The 17,134-nt window shown below is 43.4% G+C and overlaps 1 protein-coding gene across 1 annotated transcript; it reads right to left on the bottom strand.

Annotated features, from left to right (window-relative positions):
* Positions 1 to 2,065: 2,065 nt before the first annotated feature.
* LOC128598106 (uncharacterized) lies at positions 2,066 to 11,525 on the bottom strand (the record flags this gene model as incomplete). Its single annotated transcript, XM_053608349.1, is given in 3 exon segments — positions 2,066 to 2,191; positions 7,759 to 7,790; positions 7,793 to 11,525. Coding segments are annotated over 3 exon segments (3,891 nt in total), but the record flags the coding sequence as incomplete, so codon positions are not given.
* Between the last annotated feature and the right edge of the window lie 5,609 nt (positions 11,526 to 17,134).

The following is a 17,134-nucleotide window of genomic DNA, read 5'->3' as shown; positions in this document are numbered from 1 at the left end:
TTCCCACATACCTTCCCATACTTTGTTTCCATTAGACTATGCACCAGTGTCCTCTGTAATATCTTTGACAAGAAACATGTAAGTGTAAATAAAGTTTCTTTGAGTTCTGTGAACCACCCTAACAAATTTATCTAACCCAATGAAGGAGTAACCACAACCTCCAATTTATAGCAGTTCATGGGAAGTACAGTTCACAGTCTGGATCTTGGAGTTGACATCTGAAGTGGAGGTCAGTCTTATGGGAATGAGTCCTAAACCTGCAGAACTTGACACTATGCCCAAGTAGAAGTTCAGAATTGAATTGAATTATAAGACACCAAGGCAGTATCGTGGGGATGAATTGAATTAAAACAAAAATAGAAGATCAGTAATAAATAAACTGATTCTGATAAAAATTTTTATTACAATTGTATTTTTTCTGGGGAAGCAGAGATGAACAGCTATCATCAGATTCCCAAAATGGCTCTTTATCTAAAGTGTGTAAAGAAACATTTTCATGGTCTCAGCATAGTTCAACAGAGATGCTGTCTATTTCAGATCCACATGTAGAGCTCAGAATCAGTCTCATGACAAGGTCTGCTCTTAACCAAGGGGTATTTGTTAACACTAGAAAGATATTTCATATTCCAGGGCCCACTGTGGTATACTATCAGCTCACCCCTTCTTTTGACTTTTCTACATGGCAGATTTTTTTGTCATAGCCTTTTTTTTTAGATACCTATAATTGTGGCTACATGAAGAATTGCTTGGTGTTTTGGAAAATTTTCAAACATATTTTGGTGACCAAAGGTGAAGTAATGTATTGAGTGATGAGTGTGTGACAGTAGAAAAACCAGTTTGCTTTTAATTTCAAATATACTGTATATAAATTTTTAAATGAATGTAAAAATTGAATCATTTTATGATGTATAAAATGTAAAGTCAATATGGCAATGGATGATGTTCACATTTGATAAAAATAGTTTCAAGTCCATTTTTTTTATTTACCTGATAGAATTATATTTACTTTCTTAATTTTAATTTTTAAAATTATTTCTTTGAGATACAGACCATTGCTTCTATTCTGAAAAAATTTCTATTTCTTCTTATACCTGAAAAGTATCTTAGTTGATCATCTGCTTGTTTTTCTCTATTGGGTTTCCATAGCCCTCTGCCTTCTGATTCCTCCAGACTATTCAAATGAGCAGCTCATCACACTCTAGTTCACACCCCAGATGTGTCCTTCCCTTCTATACAGACTTGCCAAGTTATTTCTGGTATACAGGCATCTGCTCATGTCTTAAATGTCCATCTTTATCTTAATTTGTGCCTATTTAAATACACCTACACAATAGGAAGATTATCTTAATTACTTTATTGACTTCCTGATTCAAATTAACTCCTATAACATTTATAGGCTATAGTACATAATTTAAGTATATTTATATTTTCTTGAATTTGTTTCTTGTGTCTCAACTGTATCTTCTCGGCGAGATTATCAAGGCCATGGTTTATGTTTTGATGGTCTTCACAGCACTAGCTATCATGACCACCAAAAATATATTCTTTGTCATCATGGATACTTAATGCCATTTGATAAATCTAGAGGTAAATAAAGATGCTTGTTTTTATCTGCATCTCAGAGGCTGGGGACAGTTGGGTGAGGTCACATGAATCAATCACTCAAATTTACATGTTTCCTGTCAGATGCAACATAAATTATTCTGGTGATGGGCACACTGAAAGTCCTAAGTTCAGCATGATACAATTCATTCATATAAAAAAAACACTTGAACCCCATAATTATTTTTTAGAAATGTTCTGCAACAAAGGCAAGTTGGAACTCTTGCATTTAGAAATTATTTCATATGAAATACCATAAAACTTTTATGGTTTCTCGATACATATGAGAAATTTTAGAATGTCTTAATTGTCTTATTCTTACACTAATAGATACCTTGTTTCTTCAAGGGACACGTTCACTAGAGAAACTGGCTTAAATTAGTATTGTTCCTGATTCACATAATCTTCCCCTTTGCAGTCATTGAAACTGGCCCTCTGGAAGAGTGATCGGTCCACCATCACTTTATTCCTGGACACCTGGTTCAATTATCATTCTTAATTCTACTGTAAATGTATTGGTGCTTTTACTGAAAAAGCTCCAAGAGGAAGCACAAGGTATTATGCGAGGCACTTGTAACATCAGTGCAATCTAGGAAGAAGAAATCTCGAGATTTATTTTAGATTTGGATTCTAAGATTTCCAAAGGCAGTCTTCCAAAATTTGAGTTGCCTTTTGGTCACAGAAAATGAATTGCCATATTGAATTAAAACAAAAATAGAAGATCAGTAATAAATAAACTGATACTGATTAAAAATTTTTATTACAATTATATTTTTGGGGGGAAGCAGAGATAAATAGCTATCATAAGATTCCCAAAATGGCTCTTTATCTAAAGTGTGTAAAGAACAATTTTAATGGTCTCAGCATAGTTCAACAGAGATGCTGTCTATTTCAGATTCACATGTAGAGCTCAGAAACAGTCTCATGACAAGGTCTGCTCTTAACCAAGGGGTATTTGTTAACACTAGAGAGATATTCCATATTCCAGGGCCCATCGTGGTATACTAGCAGCTCACTCTTCTTTTGACTTTTCTAGATGGCAGATTTTTTGTCATAGCTTTTTTTTTTTTGTAGATAACTATAAGTGTGGCTACATGAAATGCAGTGCAATTAAGTTAAATTATTAGCAATTTTGTGTTTCTGATTCAAAGACTTTTTTTTATTCTTTTCACCTATTCCTGGCCCTCTTCATACTCACTTGCTAAATTTAACAAACTATTTAACAAAGGTGAGAATATGAGAAGAATGCCCTAAAGGTTAAGTCAAGTAATGTGTGAAGAATCTCCTAATGTATGAAGAATTTGGTGCCTGATAGGTCTTCAATAAATTATTAGTTGTACCTAAGCACATTACATTATAGCAAAAATATTTTTGTTTAAATATGGTAATGTGGGCTCAGTGCCCGTAGCTCAGTGCGTAGAGTGCCGGCCACATACACCAAAGCTAGCAGGTTCGAGCCCATCCTAGGCCTTCCAAACAGCAATGACAACTGCAACTAAAATATAGCCGGGCATCATGAAGGCACCTGTAGTCCCAACTACTCAGGAGGCTGAGGCAAGAGAAATGCTTAAGCCCAAGAGTTTGAGGTTGCTGTAAGCTAAGATGCCATGGCTCCCTACTGAGGGCAACATAGACAGACTCTGTCTTAAAAAATATATATATGTGTGTGTGTGTGTGTGGTAGTGTGCTGGCGACAAAATTACCAACAAATTTGGTCTACAGTTGTAAGTCTCATAAGATATGTCTCAGCCATGTTTAATTTTTTAAAATGATGTTGGGTTTTGTCAGTTCATGAGAGTTTGTTTAAAAAAATGTTTTGCTGGAATGGTCAATATATCTTAAATGTGAATATTCTTGTTATAAACAGTAGATGTTATGGATTTCTTAAATATTTATTGTAAGCATCTACTGAGGCAATTGGAATCCCACTGAGTACACAGAAACCAAAGAGCCCCTTTTATGCTTAAAGCACACATGCTGGGAAGAAAGTTATTCCAAAAAATCTGGACTGTGACAGACATTAACCTTCTGCTTCAATGATATCTAATTTTCCTGAAAACCAATTAAATCCCAGGGAGCCTCAATTGGAAACACTTTGCCTTCTCTAATAAAGACCAAGTCTTCATGCTGAGCTGCAGTCATGTTTTGTAGCAATGAACTGAATCATTCTCTTCCTTTGGCACAGCATCTGTTAACCATGTTCCATTTCTTTCATTTTCATGAGGGCCCAAACACGTGACATCTCTACTTAAATCTCTGATAGTTTCTGGAAGTTTCTTCAGAGAGTTGAGTTGAGAGAATTATTCAGCTAACGTAACTGACATGAATGCTAATGCATGTGGTCTGGGTAGGAATTCAGCTTCTTCAATAACTGCTGATTGTGCTTTATTCTTTCTGGTCCTTTTTTTTTTTTTTTTTTTTCACTCTGTCATCCAAGTTACAGTGCTGTGACTCAATCGTAGCTCACTGCAGGTCCCAACTCCTGGGACAGGTCATCTTCCTGCCTCAACCTCCCAAAGAGCTAGGATTATAGCCATGGTGCCTGCTTGTTGTTATGTTTAATGTGTGTTTCCAAGTGTAGTGCTGGGCTCTCCCAGTGGAGCTAAAAGTTTTACATGGTACCTATTATAGCCAGATCCTGCAGATGTGCTCCTTCCCCTCAACTGTGTAATAAAAGAAATGTGGGGGCATGGAGTGATAATTGGGTCTTTGCTGTCAGAGTTAGCAGTGTTGCATGAGTCCAGGCTCTGCCACTCACTGGGGGATCTTCTACAAATCACTGAACTTCTCTGGGCCTCAGTTTCCTTATCTATAAAATAAGGTACCTGGTCTACATTCCCTGTAAAGTACCTAACAGCTCTAAAGTTTCCATGAAGCCCAGATGTTCTACTCAAGGAGCTTGGAATCTTCACACTTTGATTTTCAAGGGAAAATAAAACTCTCAAAATATTAGAAACTATTGCTAAAAGTCTTTATTTTTTTAGTGCCATGAATTTTTAAATTCTGTCTTGATTACAAAATAGTCATGAGAAGAGTGACAAGGAGACCAGTTAATAAACATGCAAGATCTTATTCCTGAAAGACTTGGGGCAGAACTCCCCACTCAGCCCGGAGCTCTGACCACCCCAATCAACCGCAAGAGACGTCGCTTGATGCAAAAACACAAGAGGATTTTTATTCCAGTATACTGGGACTTGACTCACAACTCTTTTAGGAGCCGAGAAATCAAGCCCCCCACAGCAGTTTTTTACAAGCTTATAAAGGCAAAAACTACAAAGTAGGCGGGAATAGCATGTCTCTAATAAAGTAAGAGAGAATACACACACCTGGGACTCTAACTAGATAAGAAGAACTCTAGTTCACTATTCAACTGTCTTAAGACAAGACTAACAGTCAAATATTTGCTTAATAGTAAACATTTGCTGAAGCTCCTGGGGCTATCTCCTGGAACAGTTACAAAAGGTCACATTCCTATGGTAGGGAGCGAGAAGTGGTCACATTCTCATGGTAATATTTTCTTTCATTCCCCCATTTGTTTTTTTGGGAAGTTCTAATCATGGAACTTCTGGCTCTATGTATTCATTCTCATGGCTATCGTCTCGGCGGAGAGACTGGTAATGCTGTCTGAGCATTAATACTTGTACAGCACTCACTCTCTCCCGGACGAAGGTGACTATACGGTTGAGAATGTAGGGCCCAAAGGTAAGAATTAGAAGCAGTATAATAATAGAGCCTATTAAACTGGAAACGAGAGTGGTGAACCAAGGTGATCGGCTGTACCAACTTTCAAACCATCCTTGATGGGCCTCCCGATCTCGTTGTCTTTTTTCTAGTCTCTCCCTGAGTTTAGACATGGAGTCTTTTACCATACCAGAGTGATCTACATAGAAACAGCATTCTTCTCTTAGTGCAGCGCATAACCCTCCATCTTTTAGGAACAGGAGATCAAGTCCCCGTCTATTCTGCAATACTACTTCTGATAAGGATGTTAGTGACTCTTCTAATTTTGTGATCGATTGTTCTATGGCTTTTAGGTCCTCATCTACAGCTGCTCTCAGTTCTTTGAGATACTGTGGGGTCTGGACAAGCGCAGCCGTTCCTGTTCCTACTCCGGCCGCCACCCCTATACCCATCAGGACAGCTAGAGTAATAGAGACTGGTTCCCTCTTCTGTCTACGGGGTCTGAGATCGAATTCTGCCTCGAAGGAACTCGCCTCATGATAGATAACTCTAGGTATTAATTGTACGAGGATACAGTAGTCTGCAGTGGAGTTGAACACTGATGAGGAAATGCACGGGGTTAGCCCAGTGCTGCAAGCCCACCATCCTCCTTTAGGGGGCACTAGATAATAATTGATAGTGGTTGATGGGCTTTTAATGGTCTGATTACACAGATGCTGGCGATTTTCGGGGATCGTGCCTAGGCAAATGCCTCACCCAGAGACTGCTGTAAGGGTGATCTTGGATCCCCAGTCACAGGAATTATGGGAGGTGGTATTTTGGAAGATACTTGAGAAGGCGATTCCTTCATAATAGGGCGGGCCTGAGGCTAGACACAACCAGCAAGATTCGGTAAGATTAGGGTTGGAAGTATTGAGGACATTGAAAGCCCCCTGTATTAAGTTAAGAAGTCTCTGCCCGGTGCTTGGAGTCTCCGGGGATGTTACCTGGGGAGACAGTTTCGCAGGCGATGGGGCTGTGCTGGCCTCAGTAAATTGGGTGCTCCCCGGAGTCTGGGGCATACGGGGAGAAATAGGCGGCCTAGCTGGCGGCTGCTGTCCTGAGAGTACGATGTTGGGTCCTATCTGGCCAGCGACGGGGGTCTCTATTTTTAATTTGATGAAGAAGGTAAATCCTTTATCCCACCCTGACATATAGAAACGGAATCCCCATGTTCTTCCTTTTATCCAATCTCGGGCTTGTTTCCCCCTCTCCGTGAAGGAAATATTTAGGGGGTTTGACCCTGTTCCGGTACTGCTCCTCTTTACGGTTATTAAGTCCCAAGAGGAGAAGGGGTGCCAGAAGGCCTGCCCAGTCGTCTCACATCCCCATTGTTTACAATAGAAATTTTCTACCCCCCCACATCTGTTGGCTTGGCTTCTCGTTCTCCCGTCCCGGGGACAGATATAGAACTCCGTTTGTTGCATCCGGCGCTGGGCGGGCAAGTTGCCACAGCCAGGGGCGTCTGCAACGTACTGGCCTTGGGATGTGGAGCCTTGGGTAAGTGAGCGCTTTGTTAAATGGTGATCAAGGCTTGATGGAACCTCTTTAAAGGTCTCATCGGAGATATCCCAATTATCTAGCCCTGCTATTAAGGCGCAAATATCTGGGGTGAGGGACGGCCACCAGGTCCAAGGAGGGTCTTCTTTTGTAGTACTCCATACTATATCACCAGTCTGAGAGAGAACCTGCCAGGTTAACCTCTGGGGGGCATGGGGGTTGGGACCAGAACTACTTATCACCGGGAGTTGTATCAGCAGGTGCAGGGCTACTGCGGCGAATGCGGAGCTTGAGGGGGTTGTCTGTCTTTTCCACTTTCCACCGTCTGGCGGCGGTGCTGGTTTGACATGAGATGCGTGGATCCAGGCTGCGACGCCATCGACTTTTATTGCCGTCGGGGTTGTGAGCAGCACTAGGTATGGTCCTTTCCACCGTGGTTCAAGGTTGGCTGTCCGGTGGCGCCGGATGTACACCGAATCTCCAACCTGGAACTGGTGAGGTATTTGCAGATCCCCGGGCTTGTAGGCCTCGATCAGCCGGCTCCACACCTCCTTTTGCACGGTTTCAAGGGCTTTTAATCTGGTGCATAGAGATTGAGAGGAGTAAGATTCTGGGGAAGGGAGATGCTGCATGGCAACAAGCGGGGGGTGAGCTCCATATAGGATTTCAAAGGGGGTCAGCTTGAGAGTGCTAGGAGTGTTGCGCACACGGAACAGGGCAAAGGGAAGGAGGACTGTCCAGTCAGTAATGCCAGTCTCTAAGGATAATTTAGTCATGGCCTCTTTTAGGGTTCTATTCATCCTCTCTACCTGCCCTGAGCTTTGGGGCCGATAAGCACAATGTAATTTCCACTCAAGCCCCAGGATTTTGGCTAAACCTTGATTAACCTGGGCAACATAAGTGGGACCGTTGTCGGATCCGATTACCTTGGGTAGCCCAAATCTTGGAAAAATTTCTTCTAATATTATTTTGGCTACGACTTGAGCAGTCTCCCTTTTTGTAGGAAAAGCTTTGACCCATCCTGAGAAAGTATCTATGAACACCAGCAAGTACTTGTATCCGTATTTGGCCAGCTTAATCTCTGTAAAATCTGTTTCCCAGTAGCTCCCAGGACGATCTCCTCGGAGTCATCTTCCCTGAGGTAATGTGCTAGGCTGGGTGTTTACTAATTGGCAAGGTCTGCACTCTTTTGCAGCTGCGTCAATGAGTTTACTTAATTCCATAATATAGTATGGGGAGGACTGAACAATAGTTCTTAGATGCTTGGGGCCCAAATGAGTTAATTTATGAAGTTGTCTGAGAAAGGTGATCGCCTGCTCTTCAGGGAGGATGATTTTTCTTTCCGGAGTTTCTCGGATCCCCTCTGGGGATTCTAAGTGGAGGCCTAATCTGTTCATTTTCTCGAGATCCCGCTCCGAATATTTAAAGTGTTTGACAAGGGGGTGCGCTATTTCTTTAAGGCTAGGCCTTAAAGTGTTTTCATATAGCGGCAGGATGTTGAGCCTTTGAGCTGCTAGCTTAGCTTCTCGGTCGGCTCTTTTGTTTCCCTCAGCAACTCTGGACCCCCCTTTCTGATGCCCAGGGCAGTGGATAATGGCCACTTTCTTAGGAAGGTGAACAGCCTCCAGTAGACTTAGGATTTCTTCCTTGTGTTTAATTTCTTTTCCTGCTGAAGTCAGCAGTCCTCGCTGCCTGTAAATGGCCCCATGAACATGGGCCGTAGCAAAAGCATACCTGCTATCGGTGTATATGTTAACTTTTTTCTCTTCTGCCAAACGTAAGGCCTGGGTTAAGGCGACCAGCTCGGCCTTCTGGGCCGACGTCCCTTCAGGCAGACTACTTGCCCAGATGGTCTGCTTATCGTCCACTACCACCGCCCCGGCCACCCTTTTACCTTCTATTATGGAGCTGCTCCCATTAGTGAACCAGGTCAGCTGGGCATCCGGCAGGGGCTGATCACAGAGGTCCTTCCGAGTTCCAGTTTCCTCAGCCAGTACTTCTTGGCATGTGTGTAATACATCTTTCTGGACAGAAGTATCAGGTAATAGGGTAGCTGGGTTGAGGATGACAGGCGGGCCAAACTGGACTCTGTCTCCGTTTAATAGGAGACTCTGGTAATGTGTCATGCGGGCATTAGACAGCCACCAGTCAGGGGGCTGTCTGATGATGCTTTCTAAAGCATGGGGGGCAATGACTGTCAACTTCTGCCCCATAGTCAATTTGTCTGCATCTTTTACCAGTACCGCTACTGCCGCCACAGACCTCAGACAGGCTGGCCAACCACCAGCGATGGGGTCCAATTTCTTGGAGAGGTATGCTACCGGTCTTTTCCATGGCCCTAAAGGCTGCGTCAGCACCCCTCTGGCCACTCCTCTCTTCTCATCTACGTATAGGACAAAGGGCTTTGTTACATCTGGTAGAGCCAGAGCCGGGGCTGATAATAATGCCTTTTTAATGTTGTCAAAGGCCCGCTGTTGGCTGGCACCCCACTCGAAGGGAGTGCCTTCCTTGGTCAAAGGGTAGAGGGGAGCTGCCAGAGTAGCAAACCCCGGTATCCATAAGCGGCAGAACCCCGCAGTTCCTAAGAATTCTCACACCTGGCGGGGCGAGCGGGGAACTGGAATCTGAGTCACAGTATGCTTCCTGGCTTCTGTTAACCATCTCTGCCCTCCTCTTAAGGTGTAACCCAGGTACGTTACCTCTTTCTGGCAGATCTGGGCTTTTTTAGCAGAGGCTCGATATCCTAAGCGGGCTAGTTCTTCTAGCAATAGTTCTGTGCCCCGATAGCACTCTTCTTTTGTTGTTCCAGCTAGTAGTAAGTCATCTACATATTGTAGGAGCGTTACCTGAGGGTGGCTGGCGCAAAAGTGAGCTAGGTCTTGGTGGAGGGCTTCATCAAAGATGGTTGGGGAGTTCTTAAACCCCTGTGGAAGTCGGGTCCATGTCAATTGCCCCGTTGTTCCAGAGTCCGGGTCTCTCCATTCAAATGCGAAGATGTTCTGGCTAGAGGAGTGTAGTCGGAGGCAGAAGAAGGCGTCCTTTAAATCCAGGACAGTGTACCAGATATGGTTTGGAGGGAGAGAGCTTAACAGATTATAAGGGTTAGGCATGGTGGGGTGGATGTCTTGCGCCCGCTTGTTTACTTCTCTTAAGTCCTGCACAGGGCGATAGTCTCCTGTGCCAGGTTTCTTGACGGGTAATAAGGGCGTGTTCCATGGTGACTGGCATTTTACTAGTATGCCCAGCTGTAGCAGACGTTGAATGTGAGGCTTAATTCCTTCCCGAGCTTCCTTAGTCATAGGATATTGGCGCACTGCCACAGGAGTGGAAGTAGCTTTGAGTTCTATGACTATAGGCGGCCTTTCTGTGGCCAGTCCCATTCCAGCAGTTTCGGCCCATGCCCCGGGATATTTTTCTAGCCAGTCATTTACAAGACTAGTCCCTTTCTCCAGCTGCTTTTCAAAGAGTCTATGTTCATCCTCTAAACGCATGGTCAGGGCTGTTACCCTCTTATTTTGGGTTACCTCTGGGCCATCAGGAGTAAAAGTGATTTGGGCTTCCATTTTGGTGAGTAAATCTCTCCCGAGGAGGGGCGCAGGGCACTCAGGGATAATTAAAAATGAGTGGGTTACCCGTCCCACTCCCAGATCTACTGATCTTCAGGTAGTCCATGAGTACTGCTGATGCCCTGTGGCCCCTACAACCCAGGATTTTTTCTTGGAGACGGGTCCTGATGGTTCAAGTAGGACTGAGTGTTGATCTCCGGTGTCTACAAGGAACTCAACTGGCTTCCCCTCCACCTTAAGTATTACCCTAGGCTCGGGGAGGGGTTCCGAGCCCCGTCCCCGCTAATCTTCTTCTTCCTCTAAGGCCAGTACTTTCTTGGAGAGTTCTTTCTTCTTTTTTTTAGGACATTCCCTGGCCCAGTGCCCCTTTTCCTTACAGTAGGCACATTGATTCTTATCTAACGGGATGCGGTTGTTCAGGCTACCTGACTTCTTAGTTCTACCTTGGGTCTGTTCCTGGCTCTTCTCCCCTACTACTGCGGCCAAAATCCGTGTTAAGTTTTTCTCCTGTCTTCGGTCTCTCTTATTTTCCCTTTCTTCTCTCTCTTTCTCCTTTCTCTGCTCTTTTTCTTCCTCAATTTCTCTTTTATGGTATACTTTCTCAGCTTCCTTAACTAAATCCTGCAAGGTATAGTCCTGCAATCCTTCAATTCTCTGCAGCTTTCTTTTAATGTCTACAGCTGACTGCCCTATGAAAGTCATAGCCACGGAAGCCCTCTGTCCTTCAGAGGCAGGGTCAAATGGGGTGTAGCGCCTAAAAGCTTCCATTAGATGCTCAAGAAACACAGAGGGGGGTTCCGTGGCCCCCTGTATTATTTCTCTTACCTTAGCCAAATTAGTGGGGCGTCTTGCCGCCCCACGGAGGCCAGCCACTAGAGCCTGGCGATAGACTGACAATCGCTCCCTACCTTCTGCCGTGTTGAAATCCCAGTCTGGTCTGGAGAGGGGAAAGGCAGCCTCGATGATGTTGGGGAGCTGGGTAGGACGCCCGTCCGCCCCGAGTACATTCTTCCTAGCTTCTAATAAAATCCTCTCCCTCTCTTCAGTAGTGAAGAGAGTCTGTATGAGCTGCTGGCAGTCATCCCATGTGGGCTGATGAGAGAACATCAGGGACTCTACCAGCCCAGTTAGGCGTTGGGGGTCTTCTGAAAAAGAGGGGTGATTAGTTTTCCAGTTATACAGGTCTGCGGAAGAAAATGGCCAGTACTGGAGGGGCTGGAGAGGATTTGGTCCCTCATCTGTTGCCACCGGCGGGGGGCCGTATGCCCTCAGGGGTAGGGCAACAGTAGTGTCGGGAGACACTCCTCCCCGGCGGTGACTCCTGGTACCTTGTGCGGGCCCCAGTGAAGGTTCCCCCGGGGGTGCAGAGGGGGCAATTGCCGGATCCGGTGATGCTGGTCCTCCCTGCCCCCCGACAGGAGCCAAGGCGGGAGGGTATGGGGGAGGAGGGGGTGGAGGGTTGAGGAGAAGATGATCAGTCTGGATTTCCGGGTAGATCTTCTTAGGGGGGTCCGAACTGTTGCCCCCTTTTCTGGGACCGGAAGATTGGACAGCGAGCACCTGAGGATTAGATGGGGGCCTGGATGTGGCAGTCCACGGCCAAACCCAGGGGGGCGGATTCTGCACCAGGTCCTGCCAGACTATGATGTAAGGTTGTTGATCCAGATGGGCTCCCGGTCCTCTCTGAAAAACAATCTCTTTAATAGCAAAAATAAGAGATAAGTCAAAGGTTCCTCCTGAGGGCCAGCCGACGTTAAAAGTAGGCCACTCCGAGGAGCAGAAAGTCTGCCATGGGCCTTTTTTAACCTCTACTGACAGATCACGACCTCTTCTCTTCACTTCAGTCCAATGATCTAGAGTTAAACTCAGAGGGGTTGTCACAGTCTGTCCCATCGTCAGTGGATATGTCAGAAACACAAATAACAGAAATAACAGAAATATTACAGGTACAAGGACCCACCTACCACACTTGGTCCTTCACAAGCCTATAACAGAATCAGACGGGCGCGTTTCCCGTAATTTTTGATCGAACAACCAGACTCGACCAGCGCCCTTACAGCAGGAGACAACCAGGCATCCCTGGTTCTCCTCAGTTCCTGGGGCGTCCCCCAGGGTTTCAGCCTGTGGTCCTCTGGGCACGTCTACCGACCACTGTCCGGCCACTCTCACGAGGTGCCGAACGGCTGCGAAATCGAAAGCGCGCACACAAAGTCAAACAAAAGGACTGAAGACACAGACTAGGCAGTTTTCGGGGTACCCCTTTCTTACCTCCAAGGTCGACTCTGCAGGTGAGGGGTGGTCGTTATCTCCTGGACGAGCCCCCAAATGAAAGACTTGGGGCAGAACCCCCCACTCAGCCCGGAGCTCTGACCACCCCAATCAACCGTAAGAGACGTCGCTTGATGCAAAAACGCAAGAGGATTTTTATTCCAGTATACTGGGACTTGACTCACAACTCTTTTAGGAGCCGAGAAATCAGGCCCCCCACAGCAGTTTTTTACAAGCTTATAAAGGCAAAAACTACAAAGTAGGCGGGAATAGCATGTCTCTAATAAAGTAAGAGAGAATACACACACCTGGGACTCTAACTAGATAAGAAGAACTCTAGTTCACTATTCAACTGTCTTAAGACAAGACTAACAGTCAAATATTTGCTTAATAGTAAACATTTGCTGAAGCTCCTGGGGCTATCTCCTGGAACAGTTACAAAAGGTCACATTCCTATGGTAGGGAGCGAGAAGTGGTCACATTCTCATGGTAATATTTTCTTTCATTCCTTAATGAATAACCAGCCAGGGGAAAGATAGACATAGGCATTGAAACAGTCCACTCTCCCTGAACGAATACAACACAGGAGTCACTCTGGGATATGGAAAATTAAGCGTCACCCCAAGCTACCATTTGAGGATCAATAGGCCATTAAATGGACTTCGATTCCTACCTACATATATTTTGAGACTGTTTTTTTTGGAATTGCAGATTAAGTCATCTGAGTCCCAAGCAACAAGTTATCCATAGTCATGCCCCTCTCAGGATGTAGCATGAGGGTCTAGGTCCTCTTTAGTGTCCGGGCAGGGTACACACACTAGTTATGCCCCCTAAGCCTGCCCTTTTTACTTCTGAAGAAAGCACTTCCCTGTCCTCACAGCTAAATCTCCTGTCTCTTCTTCTTTACAGCCTGGAGGAAAGCTACCTGCTCTGAATCAGCCTGGCTCAGCCCTTGATATGCAAAGAGCTTTGCATGTGAAGTTGTATATGCAAAGTTGTGGAATTGGGCACACTCCTTCTCTTTCAACAAAGTCTATCTTGTAGTCTTTTGTTTAAGATCCAGAAATACAGTGTATTATTTTTGGAAGATAAAAGTTGAACACTGAGTCTAACAATAGATGCCACTAAACAAAGATAAAATCATATATCAGAAAAGCAAAAAGAGTAGCATAGTGGTGACAGTGCCAGCACAAACACAGAGGCTGGAGAGTATGAACCTGACCCAGGCCAGCTAAACAACAACAACTGCAACAAAAACTAGCTGGGCGTTGGATGGCTGAGGCAAGAGAATTGCTTAAGCCCAAGCATTTGAGGTTGCTGAGAGCTGTGATGCCATAGCACTCTACCAAGGGTGACATAGTGAGACTCTGTCTCAAAAAAAAAAAAAAGAAAAAGAAAAAGAAAGCTGAAAGAATTATTTCCACATGTATTTCCTTTGCAAAAGTAATCCCCAGTGGAGTAATCCCCTGCCCCAAGGTGACACTTTCCTATAACTCTCCTTCTCCATTAAGCTTAGGCTGCCTTTTTTAGAAATATCCTCTTCTGAAGCCTAAATTTCAGTACCATTTCAACCAGATTTTACTTAGATAAAAATTATAACATCAGAGATTAGAATGCCATTTCCCCCCAACATACTGTCTCTCCTCAGTGTCAAAACTTTCTCCCAGATAATCTGGTAAAAGTACAGGTACCATCAACATCTAATATGAGCCAGGTTAAGTACTAAGTCCTTGGCTTGTAATGACTCATTTAACCCTCTCAGCAGCTCTATGTGGTAAGTTTTCCATTTGACAAGTAGGAAATTGCATCCTAGAAAGATGAAATAATTACCTAAGAGCAGACAGCTAGAAAGAAGTGTATCTGGAATTTCCCCAGACACACACTTGGCCTTGTGAAATATCACAGTGACACCAACATTCCAAAATGTTAAGTAAGGTTACAATTTTCTCTCATAATGATTTTTCTATTCTTTTTTCTCATCTAAAAAATTGGCACGCTTGAATCTTACAAGACCATGCACTCAAGAGGCTAGTTATTATTCCCCCATTGTTTTCTAAACAGCAAGACCCTTTTCATTAAATGACTTCTTGAATAAAAGCTTAATATATAAAACATGTCCAGCAGGGGGTGCTCAATTAAGTGAAGGGGTGGATGGGCCAGTCATGGAGGGGTGTGGTGGGGAGGAAGGGCAGCCTGACTTATGTTCTTCAAGGCAGCTCTGCTACAACTTTGAAACATCAGACCGCCATTTGAAGTGCATCTCCTAGTTTGCTGGCTCTTCAGAGTCCAAACTGTCTCCCAGATGATCTGGCAGAACTATAGAACGTCAGACCTATAATGAATCTTACCAACCACCTGGCTCAGTGTTTACCTGGGATGGGCAGGTGGTAGAACAGCTCAGGAGTGGGCTCCTTGTCCCATTCTACTTCGTAGTGCACTGTTCTTCAGAAAAAGGTTCCTTTTGCAAACCAAGCAAGACTCCTTAAAAGCAAGATTTCTAAAGGATTTCGGACTAAGTATGTCTTTCTTTGATGCTTCTGGAAGTAAATACCTTTAATCAGGCAGTGATTCTCCAACTGAACCACAGTCTAAACCATTCTTTATTGGTTTAGAGTAAGCCTCTTCTGCTTCACCCACTCAGCTAAATCACCCATTCTCAGAGGCAGCTGTATTTATAACACCTGATTTACAAAGTGGCTGCTTCCTTATAGGATTAAAAAGGAATCGGACTCATTCAGATTGGCAACCTATAGGCTTCATGAGGGTAATGACTCCATGCATGTGAACCTAGCATCAGGCACCCTGGGGCAGAGTAAGCCCTCAATATTGCACATGTTTGCTTAATTAATAATGCCATGAGTATGTACTCTAGTAAACTGACTCATACTCTAAGCTTTGGAAGTGTAGGTCTGCCTGCTTGCATTTCAGTAAGGAAAATGATCGATCACAAGCAATGAGCATTGGATCATTATTTTATAATCTACAAAATAGGAAAGTATACAGATTTGGTAATACTTAGCCATTGTATCCGATTTATATTACTCATTTGCTGTGACCAAGAGAAGATTCTAATAGCGATGCAGTTAGTATGTTCACACATGATTTACATTTCAAATAGCAGGTCAGCTAATTTTCACTGAAAACCTTTGGTTTAATGGGAATAATGTATCTCACTTTGTTGTTGTTGGGTTTTTTTTTGGGAGGGGTTGTTTGTTTGTTTTTGAGACAGAGTCTCACTTTGTCATCCTGGGTAGAGTGCCACGGTGTCTTAGTTCACAGCAACCTCAAACTCCTGGGCCCAAGCAATTCTCTTGCCTCAGCCTTCCAAGTAACTGGGACTACAGGCACTGGCCACAATGCCCAGCTATTTTTAGAGACTAGGTCTCACTCTAGCTCAGGTTGGTCTCCAACTTGTGCGCTCAGGTGATCCACCTTCCTTGGTCTCTGAGAGTGCTAGGTTTACAGGCGTGATCCGCTGCGTCTGGCCTGATATATCTCACTTTGAACCTTTCACCAGATGTGCCACCCAAACCCATCTGAAGCACAGTTTTAATTTTTTATTGTGAAATTCCATAGATAAAACAATCAACATTTGCCATTATATTTGAAAGAGAAATTTTTAACAACAGTTTTAAAGAATTGCTAAAATATTTTAAGTTATTAATAAACTTGAGGTAGACAATGGTATTTTCTTAAAAGGTATTAAAGACAGGAATGCATTAATTATATATTATAATAATTAGTCGCAAAGAGATTTTAGATATACAATCTGTGAATTATGCTAAGTACTTTGAAATTGTGAGTTATGTCCACCTGTATATTTTGAAAGAACAATTTGTAATATTTATGTTGTATTTTATGTATATTTATGTTAAAATATACTCGGGAGGCTGAGGCAAGAGAATCGCTTAAGCCCAGGAGTTGGAGGTTGCTGTGAGCTGTGTGAGGCCACAGCACTCTACCGAGGGCCATAAAGTGAGACTCTGTCTATGCAAAAAAAAAATATATATATATATATATTTTAGATCAAAGTTCTAAAGGCAAAAAACAATATGTACATATGTCTACATTTTCATTTACAGAACTGATTTATTTATTTACCCTGATAATTGGATTAACATTGTCGAGGGAAATTTATATGAATCAAGACATGCAATAAATTGGATTTTTAAAATAATTCTTATTTCAATGAGTTGCCCATTTAAATGTCAAACTTTCTAGCAAAATCACATACCCCTCATGGTACTACCTTTTGGGTATAATTTAAAACTTTAAATACGCATTGTTTGAAGTTTTTCTAAATAATTTCTTCAACAGTAAAAATAAGACACTTTGAAGGGAGGGTCTTTTTCATAGCCACGTGGTCAGGTTGGTATAAGTCAATATTGTAATAATGTCTACTACTTCTGAGATATTAAAAAATTTTCTCATCATCATCAATATCTCAGCACCATAATCTTAATGATAAATAAGTTGAA

This window comes from Nycticebus coucang, chromosome 2 (genome assembly GCF_027406575.1).
Source record: "Nycticebus coucang isolate mNycCou1 chromosome 2, mNycCou1.pri, whole genome shotgun sequence".
Taxonomy (NCBI): domain Eukaryota; kingdom Metazoa; phylum Chordata; class Mammalia; order Primates; family Lorisidae; genus Nycticebus; species Nycticebus coucang.
Note: the sequence above shows the minus strand (reverse complement) of the source record. Positions and strands in the feature narration are given on the sequence as shown.